Here is a 15384-nt window from a genome sequence, read left to right as displayed (position 1 = left end):
ATCACAGCCATATCGTCTGATAGAATAGCGATATGAAGGAGCTCTGAGTTCACAGAAGAATGCCCGGTGCTTCTAGGGTAGATTCCCCGCTCTGTTCGCTGAGCTGTAGTTTTCAGAACTTTGCGCTGGCTTAGCGACTTCATATGCACGGACCATATCTCATACCCCTCTGTCTATGTTCCTCTATGCTGCTTCATATCAAGGCTCTGAGTACCGTGAGGCCATTCCGATAATAGCGGGAAAGTAAATCCGTTGATTGTACATGTCATTGGCTCTCCTCCTTCCTGCGGAGGAATCTTGAACTCCGGAGGGGGAGAAGGCAGTACCTAGAGGGACCTGATCCATTACCCCTGGACTTGACGTTTGTTTTCGTTCCTATTTTTTACAATTATGTGAGAGCAGGGAGCATGAAACTTGATATATCTCCATCCCACGCCGAACGCCCCAAAAACATGGCCTCCAATAACTTACAATCACCATGGACCCTACACGCCAGAGTACACAGCCGTCACGCCCCTTCCGCACTCCACCTTCTGTCCAAACTCAACCCATCTTCCATCCAACTTGACCTTCTTAGTCGGCGTGATCTGAAAGCGGTGCTCCTCCTTACCCCTGATCTTCCTCTCCGCCACTTGATCCAGCGGCTGAATGTAGACGGGAGTGCTCACATTGTTGCGCCTGCCGGTGCCGATCTGGTAGTGCTCATTGTTACCGAAGAACAGAATGTCGGCGCCCCAGTTAGTCGCGTTCTCGGACTCCTGATCGCTCCTCCTGCTGGTGCCGACGGTTCCGGCGGTCAGATGGGCGATGTTGTCCATGACGGCGGCGACGTGGTTGGCACCGACGGCGAACTGCGAGAGGCGGATCGGCACTACCTTGTTCGTCTTCTCGTCGAACTCGAACAGGCCGGAGAAGGCGGGGATCTTGACGGGCGTGTCCTGCATGTGCGTCCACCGGCCGTTGCCCAGGCCGCCCCAGATGCCCTGACCGCACGCCCACGCGTCGGCAGTTACGTTGCCGAGGTTGCGGCGGGCGAGCGCATCGTCTGATCCCGGGTTAGAGACACGCGTCGCGTCGATGGTGAAGTAGCTGTTGTTGCCCCCAGCTGCGACGCCTGTAACCTTGGGGACAAGACCGGTGCCGCGGTAAAGGCTTGAGATGGGGACCAAGGAGGGGGCATCGACGAAAGGGACCTCGGAATCATAGCGGACGCCCAATTGGCCGAAGGAATTATCACCGAAGCAGAAGACTCGGCCTTCCTTGTCAGCGGCTACGCTGTGGTAGTCTCCGGCGGCAATTTTGGCCATGTCAAAACCACTGAGGGTGGTTATTTCGTGAGGAAGGTCGTATGCACCCTGGGGGCGGGTCTGCCAGGACAGGCCGGGAATACCAAGTTGGCCTTTACTGGGATAGTCGAGAGCGCTGGAAGCGGAGGAAAACAGACGGCCTTTGGAGGTGAGTAGAAGCACGTGCTCCAGTCCACCAGCAACAGAGGTAATTCTTTCGCCAGACTTGAGGTTGGTCGGCTCAATTGTGCGGTAGCTGATTGGCGCGCTAGAGCTCCAGAAAGGAATCCAGCTGCTCTCAGAAGTCTTCTTCCCCTTCTCCTGCTCTTCTTTTGACACGGGAACCGAATAAACCTTGCCGTTGGATGCCAGGGCAATTACACGGTCCCTGGACAGCGTCAAAGACTTCAAGTTCTTTCCTCTCAGCGTGACTGCTGGCGCAACGCAGTCTTTGTCGTACGCGGTGCCCCATTGCAGCAGGTCGCCCTTCTCATTGATGGCAGCGCCAACGAAGCGATCCAGCTTCACATCGCGCAGGAGCAGACCATCGAAGCATTTCAGGCGGCGCGGCGTCTTGATGTGCCTTTCCTGGCTGTCCGGCGCAACGACCTTGCCATCATTGGAGCCCCAAGCATAGACACCAGGATTCTCCCAACTCCTCTTGACCTGCAGATGTTGCGAGCTGATGATGTCCCTGTTCTCCTCCTTCGAACTGGCAGCCTTCCGGGGTTTCTCGAAAACGAGCTCGGGCTCTTCTGGAGATTCGGCGTAGGCATTACGAAAGATCTGATTGCCGGCCGAGTACTGGTAAAGAGCAGTGGCGGTACCGACAGCTGTGAGGACTGCAATTGAACGAGGAAAAGGCTTGCGGACAGCGCGGGTGCTGGTGGTGGCAGCAGCAGAGCGGGCAGGACAAGCTCTGGCCGTCTTATTAATGCGGCGCGCGGATTGGCGCAAGCAGCGCGTGGGCAACATGATGAGCGGGAGTCGAGAATTGCGGGGTAGATGGTGTCGCAGGCTCAGTAGGGAATCTGCCTCTGGGCACCGAGCTTTTTCGAGCCGCAGGCCTGGGCAAGCGCAGTGCTGACGGTCGAGAAGACTGACAGTCGCGAACGTCACCAATCCTTCGGCGCATCGCCGCTCAAGCTTCGGAGCGGACGCCATCCCTGCAGCCTCGGCGCCGCATCCCGCCCCGCCGCCGCCGACTTCCGCTCCGAAGCTGGGGCGGCCCATGGTCCAACTGACCAGGTGTGCAGCACCGGGCAGGAACCCACAGCTCAGAGCTCCGGCACGCGCCCGCCCAGATCGCGACTCCCAGCCAACATCACCATGTACGAGGATGCCTGGATCAGCGGCATTGTCCCCGAGCACCACCGCGAGCCCGAGAAGCCCCGGGCCCAAGCCCACCGCCGCCGCGTGTCGCTCCTCAAGCAGCCCAATGTAAGCCTCGCCCTCCCCATGCGCCCGCGCCGATGGTAGTATTGATGCTTGTGCCCACAGGAGAGCAACCAGGCTGACGTCGATCCCGTAGAAGCCATCCCGGACATAGTCGAGGAGCCCGAGCTGGATAATGGGCCTCCGCAGGCCACCGTCGCCCGCCGCGCCAAGTCGTTCAGCGACTTTTACGATGTCGCGAGGGCCCACATAAAGAAGGAGCGTGATCTGGAGAAGCACAAGCTCAAGAAGCGCTCGAGAGACCAGCTGCGCACCGAGCTGGACTTCGGAGACTGGTACAATGGCATCAGCGACGAGCTGCTGGACGCAAGCCACGAGGAGTATCAGTACGTGCTTCCTCAGCGGCCAATGTGCTGCGCTTGATACTTATGAGCTGTCATCTTTCAGGCTGTACCGCGACCAGCTTCACCTGTCCCACCGACACCTCGATTCCCTGCTGGAAAGCACCTCTTCCGCACTCGACCTCCTGTCCGCCCTCTCCGACTCCTTCAAATCCGTCTCTGCCCAGACCACCACCTTCCAGAGCCAATGCGAGGGCTTGATAGCAGACCAGAAGCGTGTTACGAAGCTTGCCGACGACATCTCCGAGAACCTCCAATACTACACTTACCTCGAGCCCACCACAAGGAGGCTCAATGCTCCCGGCGCAACCAATTTCGTCCGCGCTGAAGGCTTCACGGATATGCTGCTCAACCTGGACAGCTGTATAGACTACATGATGGCGCATCCGAACCACAGCGAGTCTGCGACATACCGATCTCGCTACCGACTACTGCTTACGCGCGCTCTATCTCTCATCCGTGTCCACTTTACCAATACTCTTCGCGAGATTGCGGCCGACGTTTCAAAGAGGATAGCGGACCGCCAGCTGAACGATACCACAATGTCCGCATTACTTTATGCCAAATTCCGCGTGGGCGCAGCAGAGCTGAAGGAGCTGGGCCTGGAGATCCAAAAAAGAGCTGTATTACCAGCTGATGCAGACCCCGACTCTGAACCAGAGTACCAGAGCTTGATGAACGAACTCTATCAAAGCTACGCGGCAACTCGGGGAAGGCTGATACTTCCTTTGATCGCGAAGAAGATGGCGGAAATATCTCTGGCACCAAGCTCTGCGAATGACCTGGTCACGTTCGCAAGGAGCAGTATCAGCTACATCCGCGGCATCTGCTTCGATGAGTATGGGTTGTGGGAAGAATGGTTTGTGGGCGAGGGAGGTGTGTATGATTTTCTGGAGAGTATCATGGAACCCTTCTACGACTATTTACGGCCGCGCACCATCCATGAGACACAATTGGTAAAACTCTGCGAACTTTGCACCTTGATTCAGACCCGATACATGGAAGAGGAAGAGGAAGAATACGAGCCGGTCGAGTCGGTACGGCTCAATTTCGCCGACTTGATCCTTCCCGCATTAGAAGATGCCCAGACAAGATTGGTCTTCCTTACTCTGTCCATTCTTCGAGACGAGATCGAGTACTACAAGCCCAAGCCCGAAGACCTGGACTACCATTCACGCAACCGAAAGCCTTCGGAAGCAGATCAGACAGGCCCTGTTTTATCGGGGAAGAAGACCACGAACGGGCCAATGATGATTCCGGCGGGATTGGAAGATGAAGATGGTGATTCGCGCTGGGCCTTCAACGCAGAGGCCGCATTCAGGGATTGGTACCCCACACTCCGCAAAGCCATTTGGCTGCTCAGTAAAATCTACCGCCTCGTAAACGTAAATGATTCGAACCTCCACATCAACATCCCCAGCTTGCTAACCCAAACCACCAGTCCACCGTCTTCGACGACCTCGCCCACCAAATCGTCCACCAAACCACCCTCTCCCTGTACGCCGCGGCGACGCAAATCTCGGCCCGCCACTCGCCCACGGACTCGCAGCTCTTCCTCATCAAGCACCTGCTCCTGCTCAAGCAGCAGATCGTCGCCTTCGACATCGAGTTCGTCGCGCAGGACGTCTCGCTCGACTTCTCGTCGGTGACGTCGACCTTCTACGAGCTCCGCGACCGCGGCGGCCTCTTCAACCCGGCCAACCTGGTGCGCGGCCTCGTCGGCGGCTCGCTGCTGCCGCGCGTCGTCGAGAACATGCTCGACGCCAAGGCCGAGCTCGACGGCCGGCTGCGCACCGTCATCAACGACTTCACCTCGGCCTTCGCCGGCCGCGTCACAGCACCGTTGACCGCCGCGTCACGGCAGAAGAAAAAAGGAGCAGGACCTGGCGGAGAGCAGGCCGCCGCGGCCGTCGCAGAGGTCCGCGCCTCGGTCGAGCGCGAGGTCGGCTTCCTGCGCGGCAAGCTGGACGCCTACGTCGACGACTTGCGCACGCGCGAGACGCTCGTCGTCGCCGTCGTCGAGCAGGTCGTCGCCAACTACGAGACCTTCTGGGAGCAGCGCCTGGGCGAGGACGAGAGGGCCCCGGCGGCGGCGGCGGCGGCCAAGAAGGGCAAGGCGCGGGCGGACGAGGTGTGGGAGCCGGGCGTGTTTGCCGAGTGGTGCGCCGGCGTGTTCCGGGTCGGCCAGTTCGGGCTCGGGGCACAGCTGGAGGGGGCGGCGGCGGTGGGGCAGGAGGGGAATGGGGGTGGGGGTGGGGACGAGGACGAGGATGATGATGAGCAAGGGGGCAGCGTTACTAGTACGTAGTTGGACTGTTCTGGATTGGGGATGTTGTGCTGAGGGGAAATGAAGATGGTGGAGAACGATTACAAGATACCTGGAGCGCGGGGCGGCGGGGGCAGCAGCAGCAGCAACGGCAGCAGCGTTGATACTAGCGAGCCCTTGAAGGCAATCAAAATGTCACTTTTTCACTTTCTTCTGATCAGCAGTGATTTGATGTTTTTTTTTTTTTGTAATTCATTCGTCCTGTTTTGCTTCGTTTGAAGGGGGAGTATTTGCTATGCTTCGTTCGTTCGCTCGTTCGCTCGTTCTCATCGTGGTATCTTCTCTCCCCCACCAAATTGAGTCCAAAAAGCCAAGAAAGAAACCAATCTATCTTCTCGCCTGCTTCGTTCCCTTTGGCCTCTTCTCCCCCATCCCATCCCATTTCCCCACCGGAAAGTTAAACGCCCTCATTATGCGAGATGATTGTAATGCAAGTTGAACAGAAGAAAAAAGAAGAAGGAAGAAAAAGGGAAATAGGAGAAAGAGAAGAAAAAAGTGGAGAGGTTTGAACACACACGACTCTCTTTCCATCTTTGGAAAAAATGCCATTCCACCTCGTCATGATAATCGTAATCCTCTCGCTCTCTCCACATGTTGTAAGTATTAACCCGAGAAGTTGAAGAGAAGAAGAAAGAAACCCAGTTGATCGCTCAGACAAAACCCAGAATGATTCCCCCAACCCAAGAGAAGAAGATACCCAAATCGTTATTTCCCCGTTATTCACATTCCATGGTCGTTTCGTTTGTATCCCCCGTTAAAGCCAGAATGAACCTTCGTAAATAAGCTCGACAGTTTGGGGCTGGTCTTGTCAGATCCCGCCGAACGGTCGAGAAAAGCCGTCAATCGCTTGACCTATGCAAAGTTCGCTGGAAAGAAGAAGGGAAAGAAAAAAAAAGTGGGGGAAATCGTATGATGCTTCTCGGGGACAGTTGCTATCGCTGACAACATTGGTGGGGTATCGTTGACGACGGTGTGATGGCCGGTCGATGCTAAACTTTCATCATCTCCTGGTGAAACGAAAAAAAGGGCTTATTGAAAGAAATGCTGCGAAAAAAAACACCGCTCAACCGTCGGTAAGCTTGTCGAGGACGATGATGCTCAGTATCATGACCAGTAAGCCGATCGTGACTATTATGAGCAGGACAAAGCCGAACCAGCCGAGGACCATAGAAGCGGTGCCGACGCCCGATCTGATGCTGCCGTTTCCGAGATCCTGAGCCACCGTTGCGGCGGCGACTGACGCCGTGTGCTGCCATAGCACCGACACGAGCACGAAGATGGACGAGATGAAGATGAGAGCGAGAGCGACCTGTGAAACCGGCCGCGAGGGGAATGGCTTGACGTCGACGTCGGAACCGGTCGTGGCGTCCTGCTCCTCATGCCAGCCCGGGAATGTGGCGAGCAGGATGAAGGTGATGAAGGCAAGGATGATGGCGACGATGCTGAGTTGATTATGTCAGTATGCCTGTTTCCTCTCGGCGTGGCAAGAAACACTCACAGTAGGTAGGGAAACACGATGCTGTCCTTGAAGGTGCTCGCAACCCAGATAAGGTTCAGCGGGTCCTGATCGACATTGATCTGCTCAGCAAGAGCGGTAGCGTTGTTGGAGCACAGGAAGTCGCCGCCATTGGGGTTGACGCAAATGCCGAAGTAGCCAACGCGGACCTCGAGGACGGCGTTGCCAACGATGTTGGCAATGGCAGCGGTGACACCGGGGTCGACCTGGGACGGGTCGTAGGTGGGGGTGTAGGACTTGTAGTACAGGCTGATGAGGAAGATTCCCGGAATAAGCGGCGAGGTGCTGGAGCAACCGGCAAGCAGGAGGGCTGGACCGGGTTAGTACACAAGGTCAGGGAGTCCAGTGCGAAACAGGGACTTACAGAGTAGGATGACGGCGATGGCGATGAGGATCATCAGAATATGATGGTAACCCAGGAAGGGCAAGATTCCTTCATGGAATTCTTTAGCAAATTTCTTCGACTTTTCCCAGGCGCCAACAATGTCATTCTTCCACGGACGGAGTTTCTCCTTGGCCGCGTCGACACGCTCATGAGATTTATCAAGAGCAGTCTGGCAGCGTTGCAAGAAATCTAGGCCGCAGTCAAAGGCTACTTGGGCGCGGCGAGGACAAACGACTTACTCTGCATGGTGACGGCGAATTTCAAATTGGCCATATGTCGAGGGCAGGACAGTCACTAGGGACAGAAGGTGCTCCAGCGGCGCCCGCAGGCCCGAGGAAGCAAACGCGACGCGAAGAGGATTGCCAATCGAGACCGGAGTGGATGTGCTCCGGCGAGGTGTGCGTTGGGTGCGGCAGAGGAATGTAAGCTCGCGTGGGAAGAGGGTGTTCGGAAGTCGTGGAATGCGCAGACGCGGGGCTCTTTGTCTGGTGGTGCGGTGGTGCGGTGGGGACGGGCTGGGTCTCGGTCTGGCACTGAGCTGGCGGACAGCGCAGATGAGGCTACGCGGGCCGTCTGGGTGATTGCTGCGAAGGGTGTGAAAGTGGAGAGCGAAGTTCTCTGGGACGCGGCGCACAGCTAGTAGTGATGGGACTGCGCGGTGTGCAGGAAAATGGGGAGGTTGTTCCCAGCCACATGCTCTGGAGATCCCCAGCCTCCCGCTCAGCGCAGGTGGCCCAAGCTCCACGCAAGGTAAACACGGCGGCCCCAGCAACGCGAACCGGCGCCGCGCCCCGCCAATCTGTGCGCGCGGAGCCCGCGCCCGCCAGCTGCCCAACAGCGTCATCCCGGCCTAGAAGGACCCTGTGCGTGCTCGGCAGCCACGCCCAAATACTTGGTCTGCCAACGTGGTGGTCCATGCCGCCCATTCTGTCGTCACGCTCACTTTTAGGCGTCGAAAATGCCCGGCAGCCTACCCTGTGACGCGTGCGACACGCGCCGCGCGCATCGCTGGCGCAAAAAATATCTTGCGGTGGCGCCCAGCCTCAGATCATTCAGCACAACAATGGGTGATCGGCGGCGGTTGACTGCAGGTACCAAAATGCTCTGCAGCAGATCCCGTAGCTTAGCACGACCCTGAATCGAGCGCAATGCTGTTTGCACACTGCCACTACCAGCGCTGCATCCTCTGCGGCCTCCCTCGGGAAGCCGCCTACACAACAAGCCCACGCAGCCTGTTTCACAACATTTGAAGATAATTACTGGCTGCCAAATGAGGGGCTAACCACTCTGAACACGGCGTCACAAAATGCGCCTGTGTAGTTACACACCAGTACGCCAATCATAGCGGGTGTGTTGCAGTCACTGCAAACAATCAATACATCCAGTGCACAGTCAAAGAGATCACAGAGCACATTCGGAAAGTTGAGGTGTAGAGAATTGATTTCATTTCTCAGTCATAAAGTGGTATCATAAGACTACTGTCCAGGCTGTTGGGCCCCAGAAGATTTCCATCGTCATATCGTGTCCCATAGCCGCTGCCTCTAGGCGAGCAGCTTATTTCTTGTCCATACCAACGGCGTGCTTGGCCTTGTCGAGGATGCTCTCGCCAGTGCTGCCGTGCTCGTGACGGTCGTGGCTGCGGCCGAGCTTGTCACCGACCTCCTGGCCGGTAGACTTGGAGTCGTCCGTCTGGGCACCACTGTGAAGTGTGTCAGTGAGAGTCGATGATGCAGAATAGTTGCAGTGCTTACCGAGCGAGCTTGTCGCCAGTGTCGGTGAAGGCCTCCTTGGTCTTCTGCTGGGTGGACTTGGTGGAGTCGGGGGTGAGCTCCTCCTTAGCCTTGGTGGAGAAATCCTTGCGACCGGCGTCAGACATGATTGCGGTTGTTGGTTGTTGGTGGTTGGTGTTTGAGGTTGTAGGTGTAGATGTTTGAGGAGTGCAGTGATGAGTTGGTGATGGGAGAGAGCAGAGGCGGGGTAGAAGGCTTCTTTTATGTTGAATGTCTGGCTCACGCTACGTCATGGCCGCAAGCAGAAAGCGTCCTTTGGCCGCGTTGCGTGCCCGGTCAAACAAGGCGGCTGCGCCTCATGGGCAGCCGAAGCAGCAGGAGCGCGAGAGCCAGTGAGAGCAGTCAGGCGGGCACCTACGTTATTGGCGCGTCATTTTAGCGGGACAAATTCCCCGGATCCCTTTCAGGTACAAGCAGATAGACGTGAGGGGCACATGGTCCGGTTGTGCAGAAGCGCGATTGGAGGGGGAGGGGCAGTGGCTTTGCGCGTCGAGGTGACGTCATGGCAATCGCGGTGCCGCCACACCAAAGCCGGTTCGCTCGACTCCCCCAACGCTCCGTGGCTTGACGCAACACCACACGTGCTGAGGCAAGGCCCGGCTAGACCGGTCCCGCCGTCCTTTGGCCCCCTGGCTCGTGCCCAGCGCTCTTCTCTGTCAATCAGCTGCGTGCGTTTGATCGTTCAAGCGTCATCTTGCCCCGCATCGAACCCCTTTCCCCTCGCCCATTGGTGCCAGCACTGCTTCCATGATAACACGCTCGCGTTATCTGGCTATTGAATCCTGGCGGAGGCAATTGCGACTTCCATCCCCAATCTCGTCATTGCAGTGACGAATGTACTCGTCCAGTACGCAGAGTGACCGGCTCCGCGCGGGTGCCAATCACCCATTGCCGGTGCCACAGGCTAAACGCAGCAGAAAGCGATGGACGAAAAGCGATCGGGATCTCGATTCTGCACATCGGGGAGGCCCGCAATTCGCAGCACTGGCCTCTCTTGACCCCGCTCCCAGATTAGCATGCACTTCACTTCACTTCCCGCTGATCCGACCTTCCATCTCGCATCCAGACTAGCTCCGCCATCCCGTCGTTTCGCAAAGAACAGCTATGTCGCTGCCTACGCGCTTCAAGCTTGTTTTCTTCACCCCGCCCGCCGCACTGCCCGCCATCAAGTCCGCGATCTTCGCCACCGGAGCCGGCCGCTATCCTGGCCCGGGCGACTACACCGAGTGCGGCTTCACCACCTCGGGCAAGGGCCAGTTCAGGCCTGGCGCCAGCGCCAACCCGCATATTGGCAAGCCCGGCGATATTGAGGAAGTCGACGAGGTCAAGTTCGAGACGCTCTGCGTTGGCGACGATGTTGCGAGAAAGGCGGTGGACGCGCTGAAGAAGTTAGCGGCTTCCCGTCCACTATTGAATGTGGTGTGATATCCGAGCTAACGCCAGGTGCAGGGCTCATCCTTACGAGGAGGTTCCCTATGAGGTCTACAAGATGGAGAACTTCTGAACGCATGATGGTCATGCGGATCCTTCCCACTGCGGACTTTCTTCTCCGGACTCATCAGCTCAGTCTCACAACAGCTTACGGGACGACTTCACGGCCGGCATCATATCCTGATGGCAACCAAGCATACTTGCGTATGTGCAGCAGCTCCATAAGGTTTAACATTATGTACGAATCGAATACACTGAAAGGCACCAGACCCCTCTATTCTCATTACGCGCCATCGCTTCAGACTCCAAGCTTCTACCTGGCCGAACACCTCATGGAGCTGATCCTGTCGTTCATTGAGCTCTGGCCCTTGAAGTTCTTGTAACCAGGATCGAACACCTTCAGCCAGTTGCCAGTGCATTTCTCGTTCGCGTAGACGGTGCACACGGTATGACGCGCCAAGTAGATGGAGCTGATCCTATTATTGAGGAAGCCATCGACGCTGTAGCAGCCGGTGTCGGGCCTGAAGTCCTTGGTGTTGCATTGCCCGTTGCCGTAAGCATGCTCGCAGAACTGGACGAAGCGAGCCCAATCGGCGCGCTTCTCAATGGTCGGCTCGTGGAACTCGTCGAGATCGCCGTTGGTTTGCCCAGCCTGGGTTGCGATGCCCTTGTAGTCGTCGAGCTCGGCGACTGCGGTGGGAAACGCGAGGTCGGTCGCGGGAATGGCGTTGGGGGCCGCGGTAGCGAAGCCAGAGCAGGCGACGACTGTGGCGGAAATGATGGTGATGAGTTGCATTTTGTTTGTTTGTTTGTTTGGAAGGGAGTGTATGTGGTTGGACTAGTAAGTGAATGAGACTTGGTGAAGTCATCTGTTGGGAGCAAGCTTCGTGTGTCATATACACATCTGTCTCAAAGACGAATGCCTCTGGCTGTCCAGTCTCGTGGCTGACGCCCAAACGAAGCTCTTGTCCTGTGGTCCGGTCTGGCTTGACCGATAAGCCATCTGTGGACGGCATGACAAAGGACCCTGGGGGATGAACAAGGCCAGATCGATGCTGGGCAGCATTTGTTTTCTTTGATTCTAGAAGCTCGGATGGCATTGAAAGACATGGGTGTTGAAGACGCCCCTTCATCACAAAGGATGCGGGGAAATCCAAAGAAAGGATGTGCTTGGCATTTAGGCTCGTTCGGGAGTCTCTTTTGAATGTTCAGTCAGAAGCTCAGCTCATTCTTCTCTTCAACCGCGTTTCAACCTGGCACAGCCACTCAAAAAATTCCTACGGATTGAGGTGTACTGCTTAAGGAGGGGCTATGAGATTGTGCTTTAAGTGGGGAGCAAAGAGGGTAAGAGATGAGAATTTGAACGCTACTGGCTACCGGTTAAGCATGTCTCCAATTTCGTTTCATGCCTTTGCGGTTCCCTTTGAGCAGAATGGGACGGCCGCATGACCATGAACATGCGGATTTCCTATTTGGGTTTAGCATCTGAAACATAATAGGCCGAGCTGTACTTGGCATCGGTCGGCCGGCGCAGAGAGACTAATGGCTTGCAGCACTCTAACCATCCTGCTATGAAGTATAGAAATAAACACTAGCTACAAAAACCATTTGGTTTCGTTTTCTCTCGTTTTTTGGAGGATTGGCTTCTCAGCGCACCCGGTCCGATACCTTGTCGGTGCCGCGGCTACAATGCGCGCCGCTGCTGACAATCTAACTGATGTTTCTAACATCCAATCAAATCTCAGTGAGGACGGTGTAGCACTCAGTCGCCGTAATCTGTAACAAGCGGGGTGGTGTACAAGTCTGGAAGGAAGGTGCTATTCATGCTAATTTTAGCCCGTAGCCTTGGCGTAGTAAACTCACTTCATTCTCTCAAAACCCGGTAAGACTGAGGACCGCTTTCTGAGTCCTTGTTCCTGCGAGCATTCGAGAACATTTTGTTGAGAATTTCCAAGTCAAGGTATCTCAAGGAACGCAGGGCGCCTGCTGTACCGGACCACCATGAGCTTGATCTTCTTATGAGCACGTAATCACAAAACCCTTTCGTACGTTCACATTCGAATCTAAGTATCTAAATCCCTACTTCTTGAGGAAGTGCACCCCTGGTCTCGAAAAAGGCGCTGAAGATGTGAAGTTGCCCAATGTCGAAGAGCGAAACAGGTGCTGGGTTTACATTCCATTGATTACGCTGGAATATCCTCTCTTCGATAGGCTCTGAATTCATGCTAACTATTGCTAGCAGATCAGATCAAAACCCGGTGAGAACATGCTTGTCCAAGTTGGGCTCGAAGCTTCCGCGCTGCTTCACGAAGAGGCTCGGTAGCTAGAGACACACGATGCAGCTCAACATAATCCTCCTGGGGCTGCCTCTTCTCGTAAATATGACTTGCCTCCTTACTGTTTCCATAAGGGACCGGCGATTAAGCACAGGAAGTGCTTCCATCTACCAAGGGAATTGCAATAGCTCCAGGCAGATAGCACTTGTCGGCCATGGAGTCATCAACTTGCTCAACACCCTCACGTTGAGTGCGAGCAATTACTATATGTAGGTCCTCGTCACCCCGACCAGATAAGAAGTCAGCGCAGCCATGCTCGGAAGAAATGTATGGATATCGGCGTTCTGATGACCATGTTCCTGAAGTTCGGCGAGCCAACTCTCGTCATTCTCGGCGATGCCGTGGCTTCGTTCTTGAAAACGCCGGAGCCCGCCACCAGAGGGCTCGGCCTCGCTGGGGGCATCGACTTCGAGCCAAGCTGAGGCCACCGCTTCGAACCAGAAGGTGATCTGAAGCGGCTGGAGGCAGACGTCGACGCGGCCGAGGGCTTGGTGCGGTGGGGGGAGTTGGCGGCGACGGTGGAGGGACCCGTGGGTCACTGTTGCTTCACGACCGAGGACGTCGGGATGCCGAGACCGGGACGAATGCATATTTAGACGAATAAGCAGAGCCACTGGAGGATATACATTTGAAATCATAAAAAATGGTTGTGGTATTTACGTCGAAAGATGGGAGTAGTAGCTCCAGGGGGAAGAAAGGGCACCGAAATCCCGCAATCTTCTCGTCACCAGTTTTACCCATCTCAGTTCACCTCTCCTATCACCATACTCAGATCTTCCCGATACCAGCCGTCCCATCGGTGTACGCGGCCGTGCTGGCGCTGGCGATGGTCTTCCCGTTGAAGTTGGAGAAGAAGCTTGTGTCGGTGGTGCCGGTGAAGGTGCCGCTGCTGCCGAAGGCGTTGATGACGCAGTTGCGGCCGAGGTAGGTCGCGCACGCCGTGTTGGCCGAGGTGCTCGGCGCCGTGAAGATGCGGCCCTCAACGGGCGACAGCAGCGGCGTGACGACGTTCTGGAACACGTTGCCCTCGGCCACGGCCATGGCGCCCGACTCGCCCATATCGAACGCGTGTCCGGAGATGGCGTAGAATTCGTTGTTGACCTGTGCACGGCCGATTTAGTCAGAAGAAATCCGTGAGCTCGAGACTCGGGCAGGTGGAAGGGGAGACTTACGGCGTGCAGGAGCGTGTTGCCTCCGACCTTGGGACCTCTACCGGATGTATGGTGGATGTAGTTGCCTTTCATGGTGATTAGATCACTGGATCCGAGAAGCAAGATGGTCCAGTAATGGTGCCCGTCACACGTTGCGCTCCAAGATGTCGAGCCATCGAACTCATTGTTAGTCAGTGAGACCCTGTTGGATGCCTCGTAGCCGGCCACGAACATCTGGCGACCAACGAGAGAGATCTGTACATCCCACTGTCAGCACATGCTTCTCCTACCAGGGCTACAATATTTGCTTGCCTTGCAGTGATCGACCCAAACAAGATCAGAACCGTCAAGCGTGATTGCGTCTCCACCCCAGATGTACTGCGGGTTGAGTTCCGTGATGTGGATGTTCTGGATGATGATGTTTTTGGCTCCGTTGGCAATGCGCAGACCTTTGCCACGGATGACACCTGCGGATCCGACGCCGATGAGAGACTTGTTCGAGCCAAGGTTGATGGCTGTGACTCCGGCGTTGTCGTAAGTCACAGAGACTGAAGGAGCAGTCCCGCACCTACACGGCGTTAGTCTTGAATGCTAAATGTAAGGGAATCTGGGGCTGCGGACCATCCATTAGCATTGATGGCATCCTGACCGCCAGCTCCGGGGCAGGTGTTCGAGGTGGGTCTGCAGCCCGTTGCCGTGGTGGTTCCCTCGGTGCCTATGAAGTTGTACCTGGCTAGGATTAGCTAGAATCAGGTTACTTTGCGCTTTGCTTGTTGCGTACTCCTTGTTGAGCACAATGACTCTGGCGACATCGTCTTCCAACCATGACTGCAACTCCGTGGTACTCGAAGGATATGCCGGCGTAGCACTACCTCCACCCGTGGTGCCCGAACCGAAGCCCTCTGGGCTGCCAACCACACCAACAGCACATGCTCTCAGAGCAAACACCAAAAAAGAGATTGCAATAGACACTGAAGGACGCATCTTGGGCGAGAATCTGGTGCGATGATACTCGCAATTTCAGGAAAGTATCGACATGTATTTATACTCAGCGTGAGTGATGTGACAGCAGATACCGCCCATACCTTCACGGATAGAGCGGTCCACTGAAGTTCGGAGGTCTTCCCGAAACCCGGCGTATAGTACATAGCCAGAGCAGTCGTCGCGCGCTGGACCAATCAGCGGCTTGGCCAGCTTATTGGATAAATGCGGGGATACTTTTGCTTCCAGACCACGATGCGCCAAGATCCCACCAATCGGTCAGACATAAGCTTATCAAGAACCTGGGGTGCGTTGCCCTACGTCTTTGTTCCGAGGTAGCATTCTCACCGAAGATTTTCCCTCCAGTCGTCGCTCTTTGCTACTCC

At 56.1% G+C, this 15384-nt stretch overlaps 7 protein-coding genes across 7 annotated transcripts; 2 read left to right on the top strand and 5 right to left on the bottom strand.

Annotated features, from left to right (window-relative positions):
* Positions 1-485: 485 nt before the first annotated feature.
* On the bottom strand, positions 486-2261 carry SLS55_005622 (uncharacterized protein; the record flags this gene model as incomplete). Its single annotated transcript, XM_066777069.1, has 1 exon — positions 486-2261. The coding sequence occupies one exon, from the start codon at positions 2259-2261 to the stop codon at positions 486-488; it is 1776 nt and encodes a 591-aa protein (XP_066632911.1).
* A 354-nt stretch (positions 2262-2615) lies between these two features.
* On the top strand, positions 2616-5390 carry COG3 (Golgi transport complex subunit 3; the record flags this gene model as incomplete). Its single annotated transcript, XM_066777068.1, has 4 exons — positions 2616-2726; positions 2787-3067; positions 3129-4467; positions 4524-5390. The coding sequence occupies 4 exons, from the start codon at positions 2616-2618 to the stop codon at positions 5388-5390; spliced, it is 2598 nt and encodes an 865-aa protein (XP_066632910.1).
* A 1081-nt stretch (positions 5391-6471) lies between these two features.
* On the bottom strand, positions 6472-7582 carry SLS55_005620 (uncharacterized protein; the record flags this gene model as incomplete). Its single annotated transcript, XM_066777067.1, has 4 exons — positions 6472-6850; positions 6907-7234; positions 7289-7498; positions 7549-7582. The coding sequence occupies 4 exons, from the start codon at positions 7580-7582 to the stop codon at positions 6472-6474; spliced, it is 951 nt and encodes a 316-aa protein (XP_066632909.1).
* A 1281-nt stretch (positions 7583-8863) lies between these two features.
* SLS55_005619 (uncharacterized protein) lies at positions 8864-9185 on the bottom strand (the record flags this gene model as incomplete). The annotated part of the gene is made up of 2 exons (XM_066777066.1): positions 8864-9008; positions 9061-9185. The coding sequence occupies 2 exons, from the start codon at positions 9183-9185 to the stop codon at positions 8864-8866; spliced, it is 270 nt and encodes an 89-aa protein (XP_066632908.1).
* Positions 9186-10203: 1018 nt separating this feature from the next.
* SLS55_005618 (uncharacterized protein) lies at positions 10204-10603 on the top strand (the record flags this gene model as incomplete). The annotated part of the gene is made up of 2 exons (XM_066777065.1): positions 10204-10487; positions 10549-10603. 2 exons carry the CDS (start codon positions 10204-10206, stop codon positions 10601-10603), a joined length of 339 nt encoding a protein of 112 aa, XP_066632907.1.
* Positions 10604-10843: 240 nt separating this feature from the next.
* SLS55_005617 (uncharacterized protein) lies at positions 10844-11326 on the bottom strand (the record flags this gene model as incomplete). The annotated part of the gene is made up of 1 exon (XM_066777064.1): positions 10844-11326. One exon carries the CDS (start codon positions 11324-11326, stop codon positions 10844-10846), a length of 483 nt encoding a protein of 160 aa, XP_066632906.1.
* A 2308-nt stretch (positions 11327-13634) lies between these two features.
* Positions 13635-15001, bottom strand: SLS55_005616 (uncharacterized protein; the record flags this gene model as incomplete). The annotated part of the gene is made up of 4 exons (XM_066777063.1): positions 13635-13967; positions 14039-14103; positions 14362-14538; positions 14776-15001. The coding sequence occupies 4 exons, from the start codon at positions 14999-15001 to the stop codon at positions 13635-13637; spliced, it is 801 nt and encodes a 266-aa protein (XP_066632905.1).
* Between the last annotated feature and the right edge of the window lie 383 nt (positions 15002-15384).

This window comes from Diplodia seriata (genome assembly GCF_021436955.1).
Source record: "Diplodia seriata strain FDS-637 chromosome Unknown scaffold_5, whole genome shotgun sequence".
Lineage (NCBI taxonomy): Eukaryota > Fungi > Ascomycota > Dothideomycetes > Botryosphaeriales > Botryosphaeriaceae > Diplodia > Diplodia seriata.
Note: the sequence above shows the minus strand (reverse complement) of the source record. Positions and strands in the feature narration are given on the sequence as shown.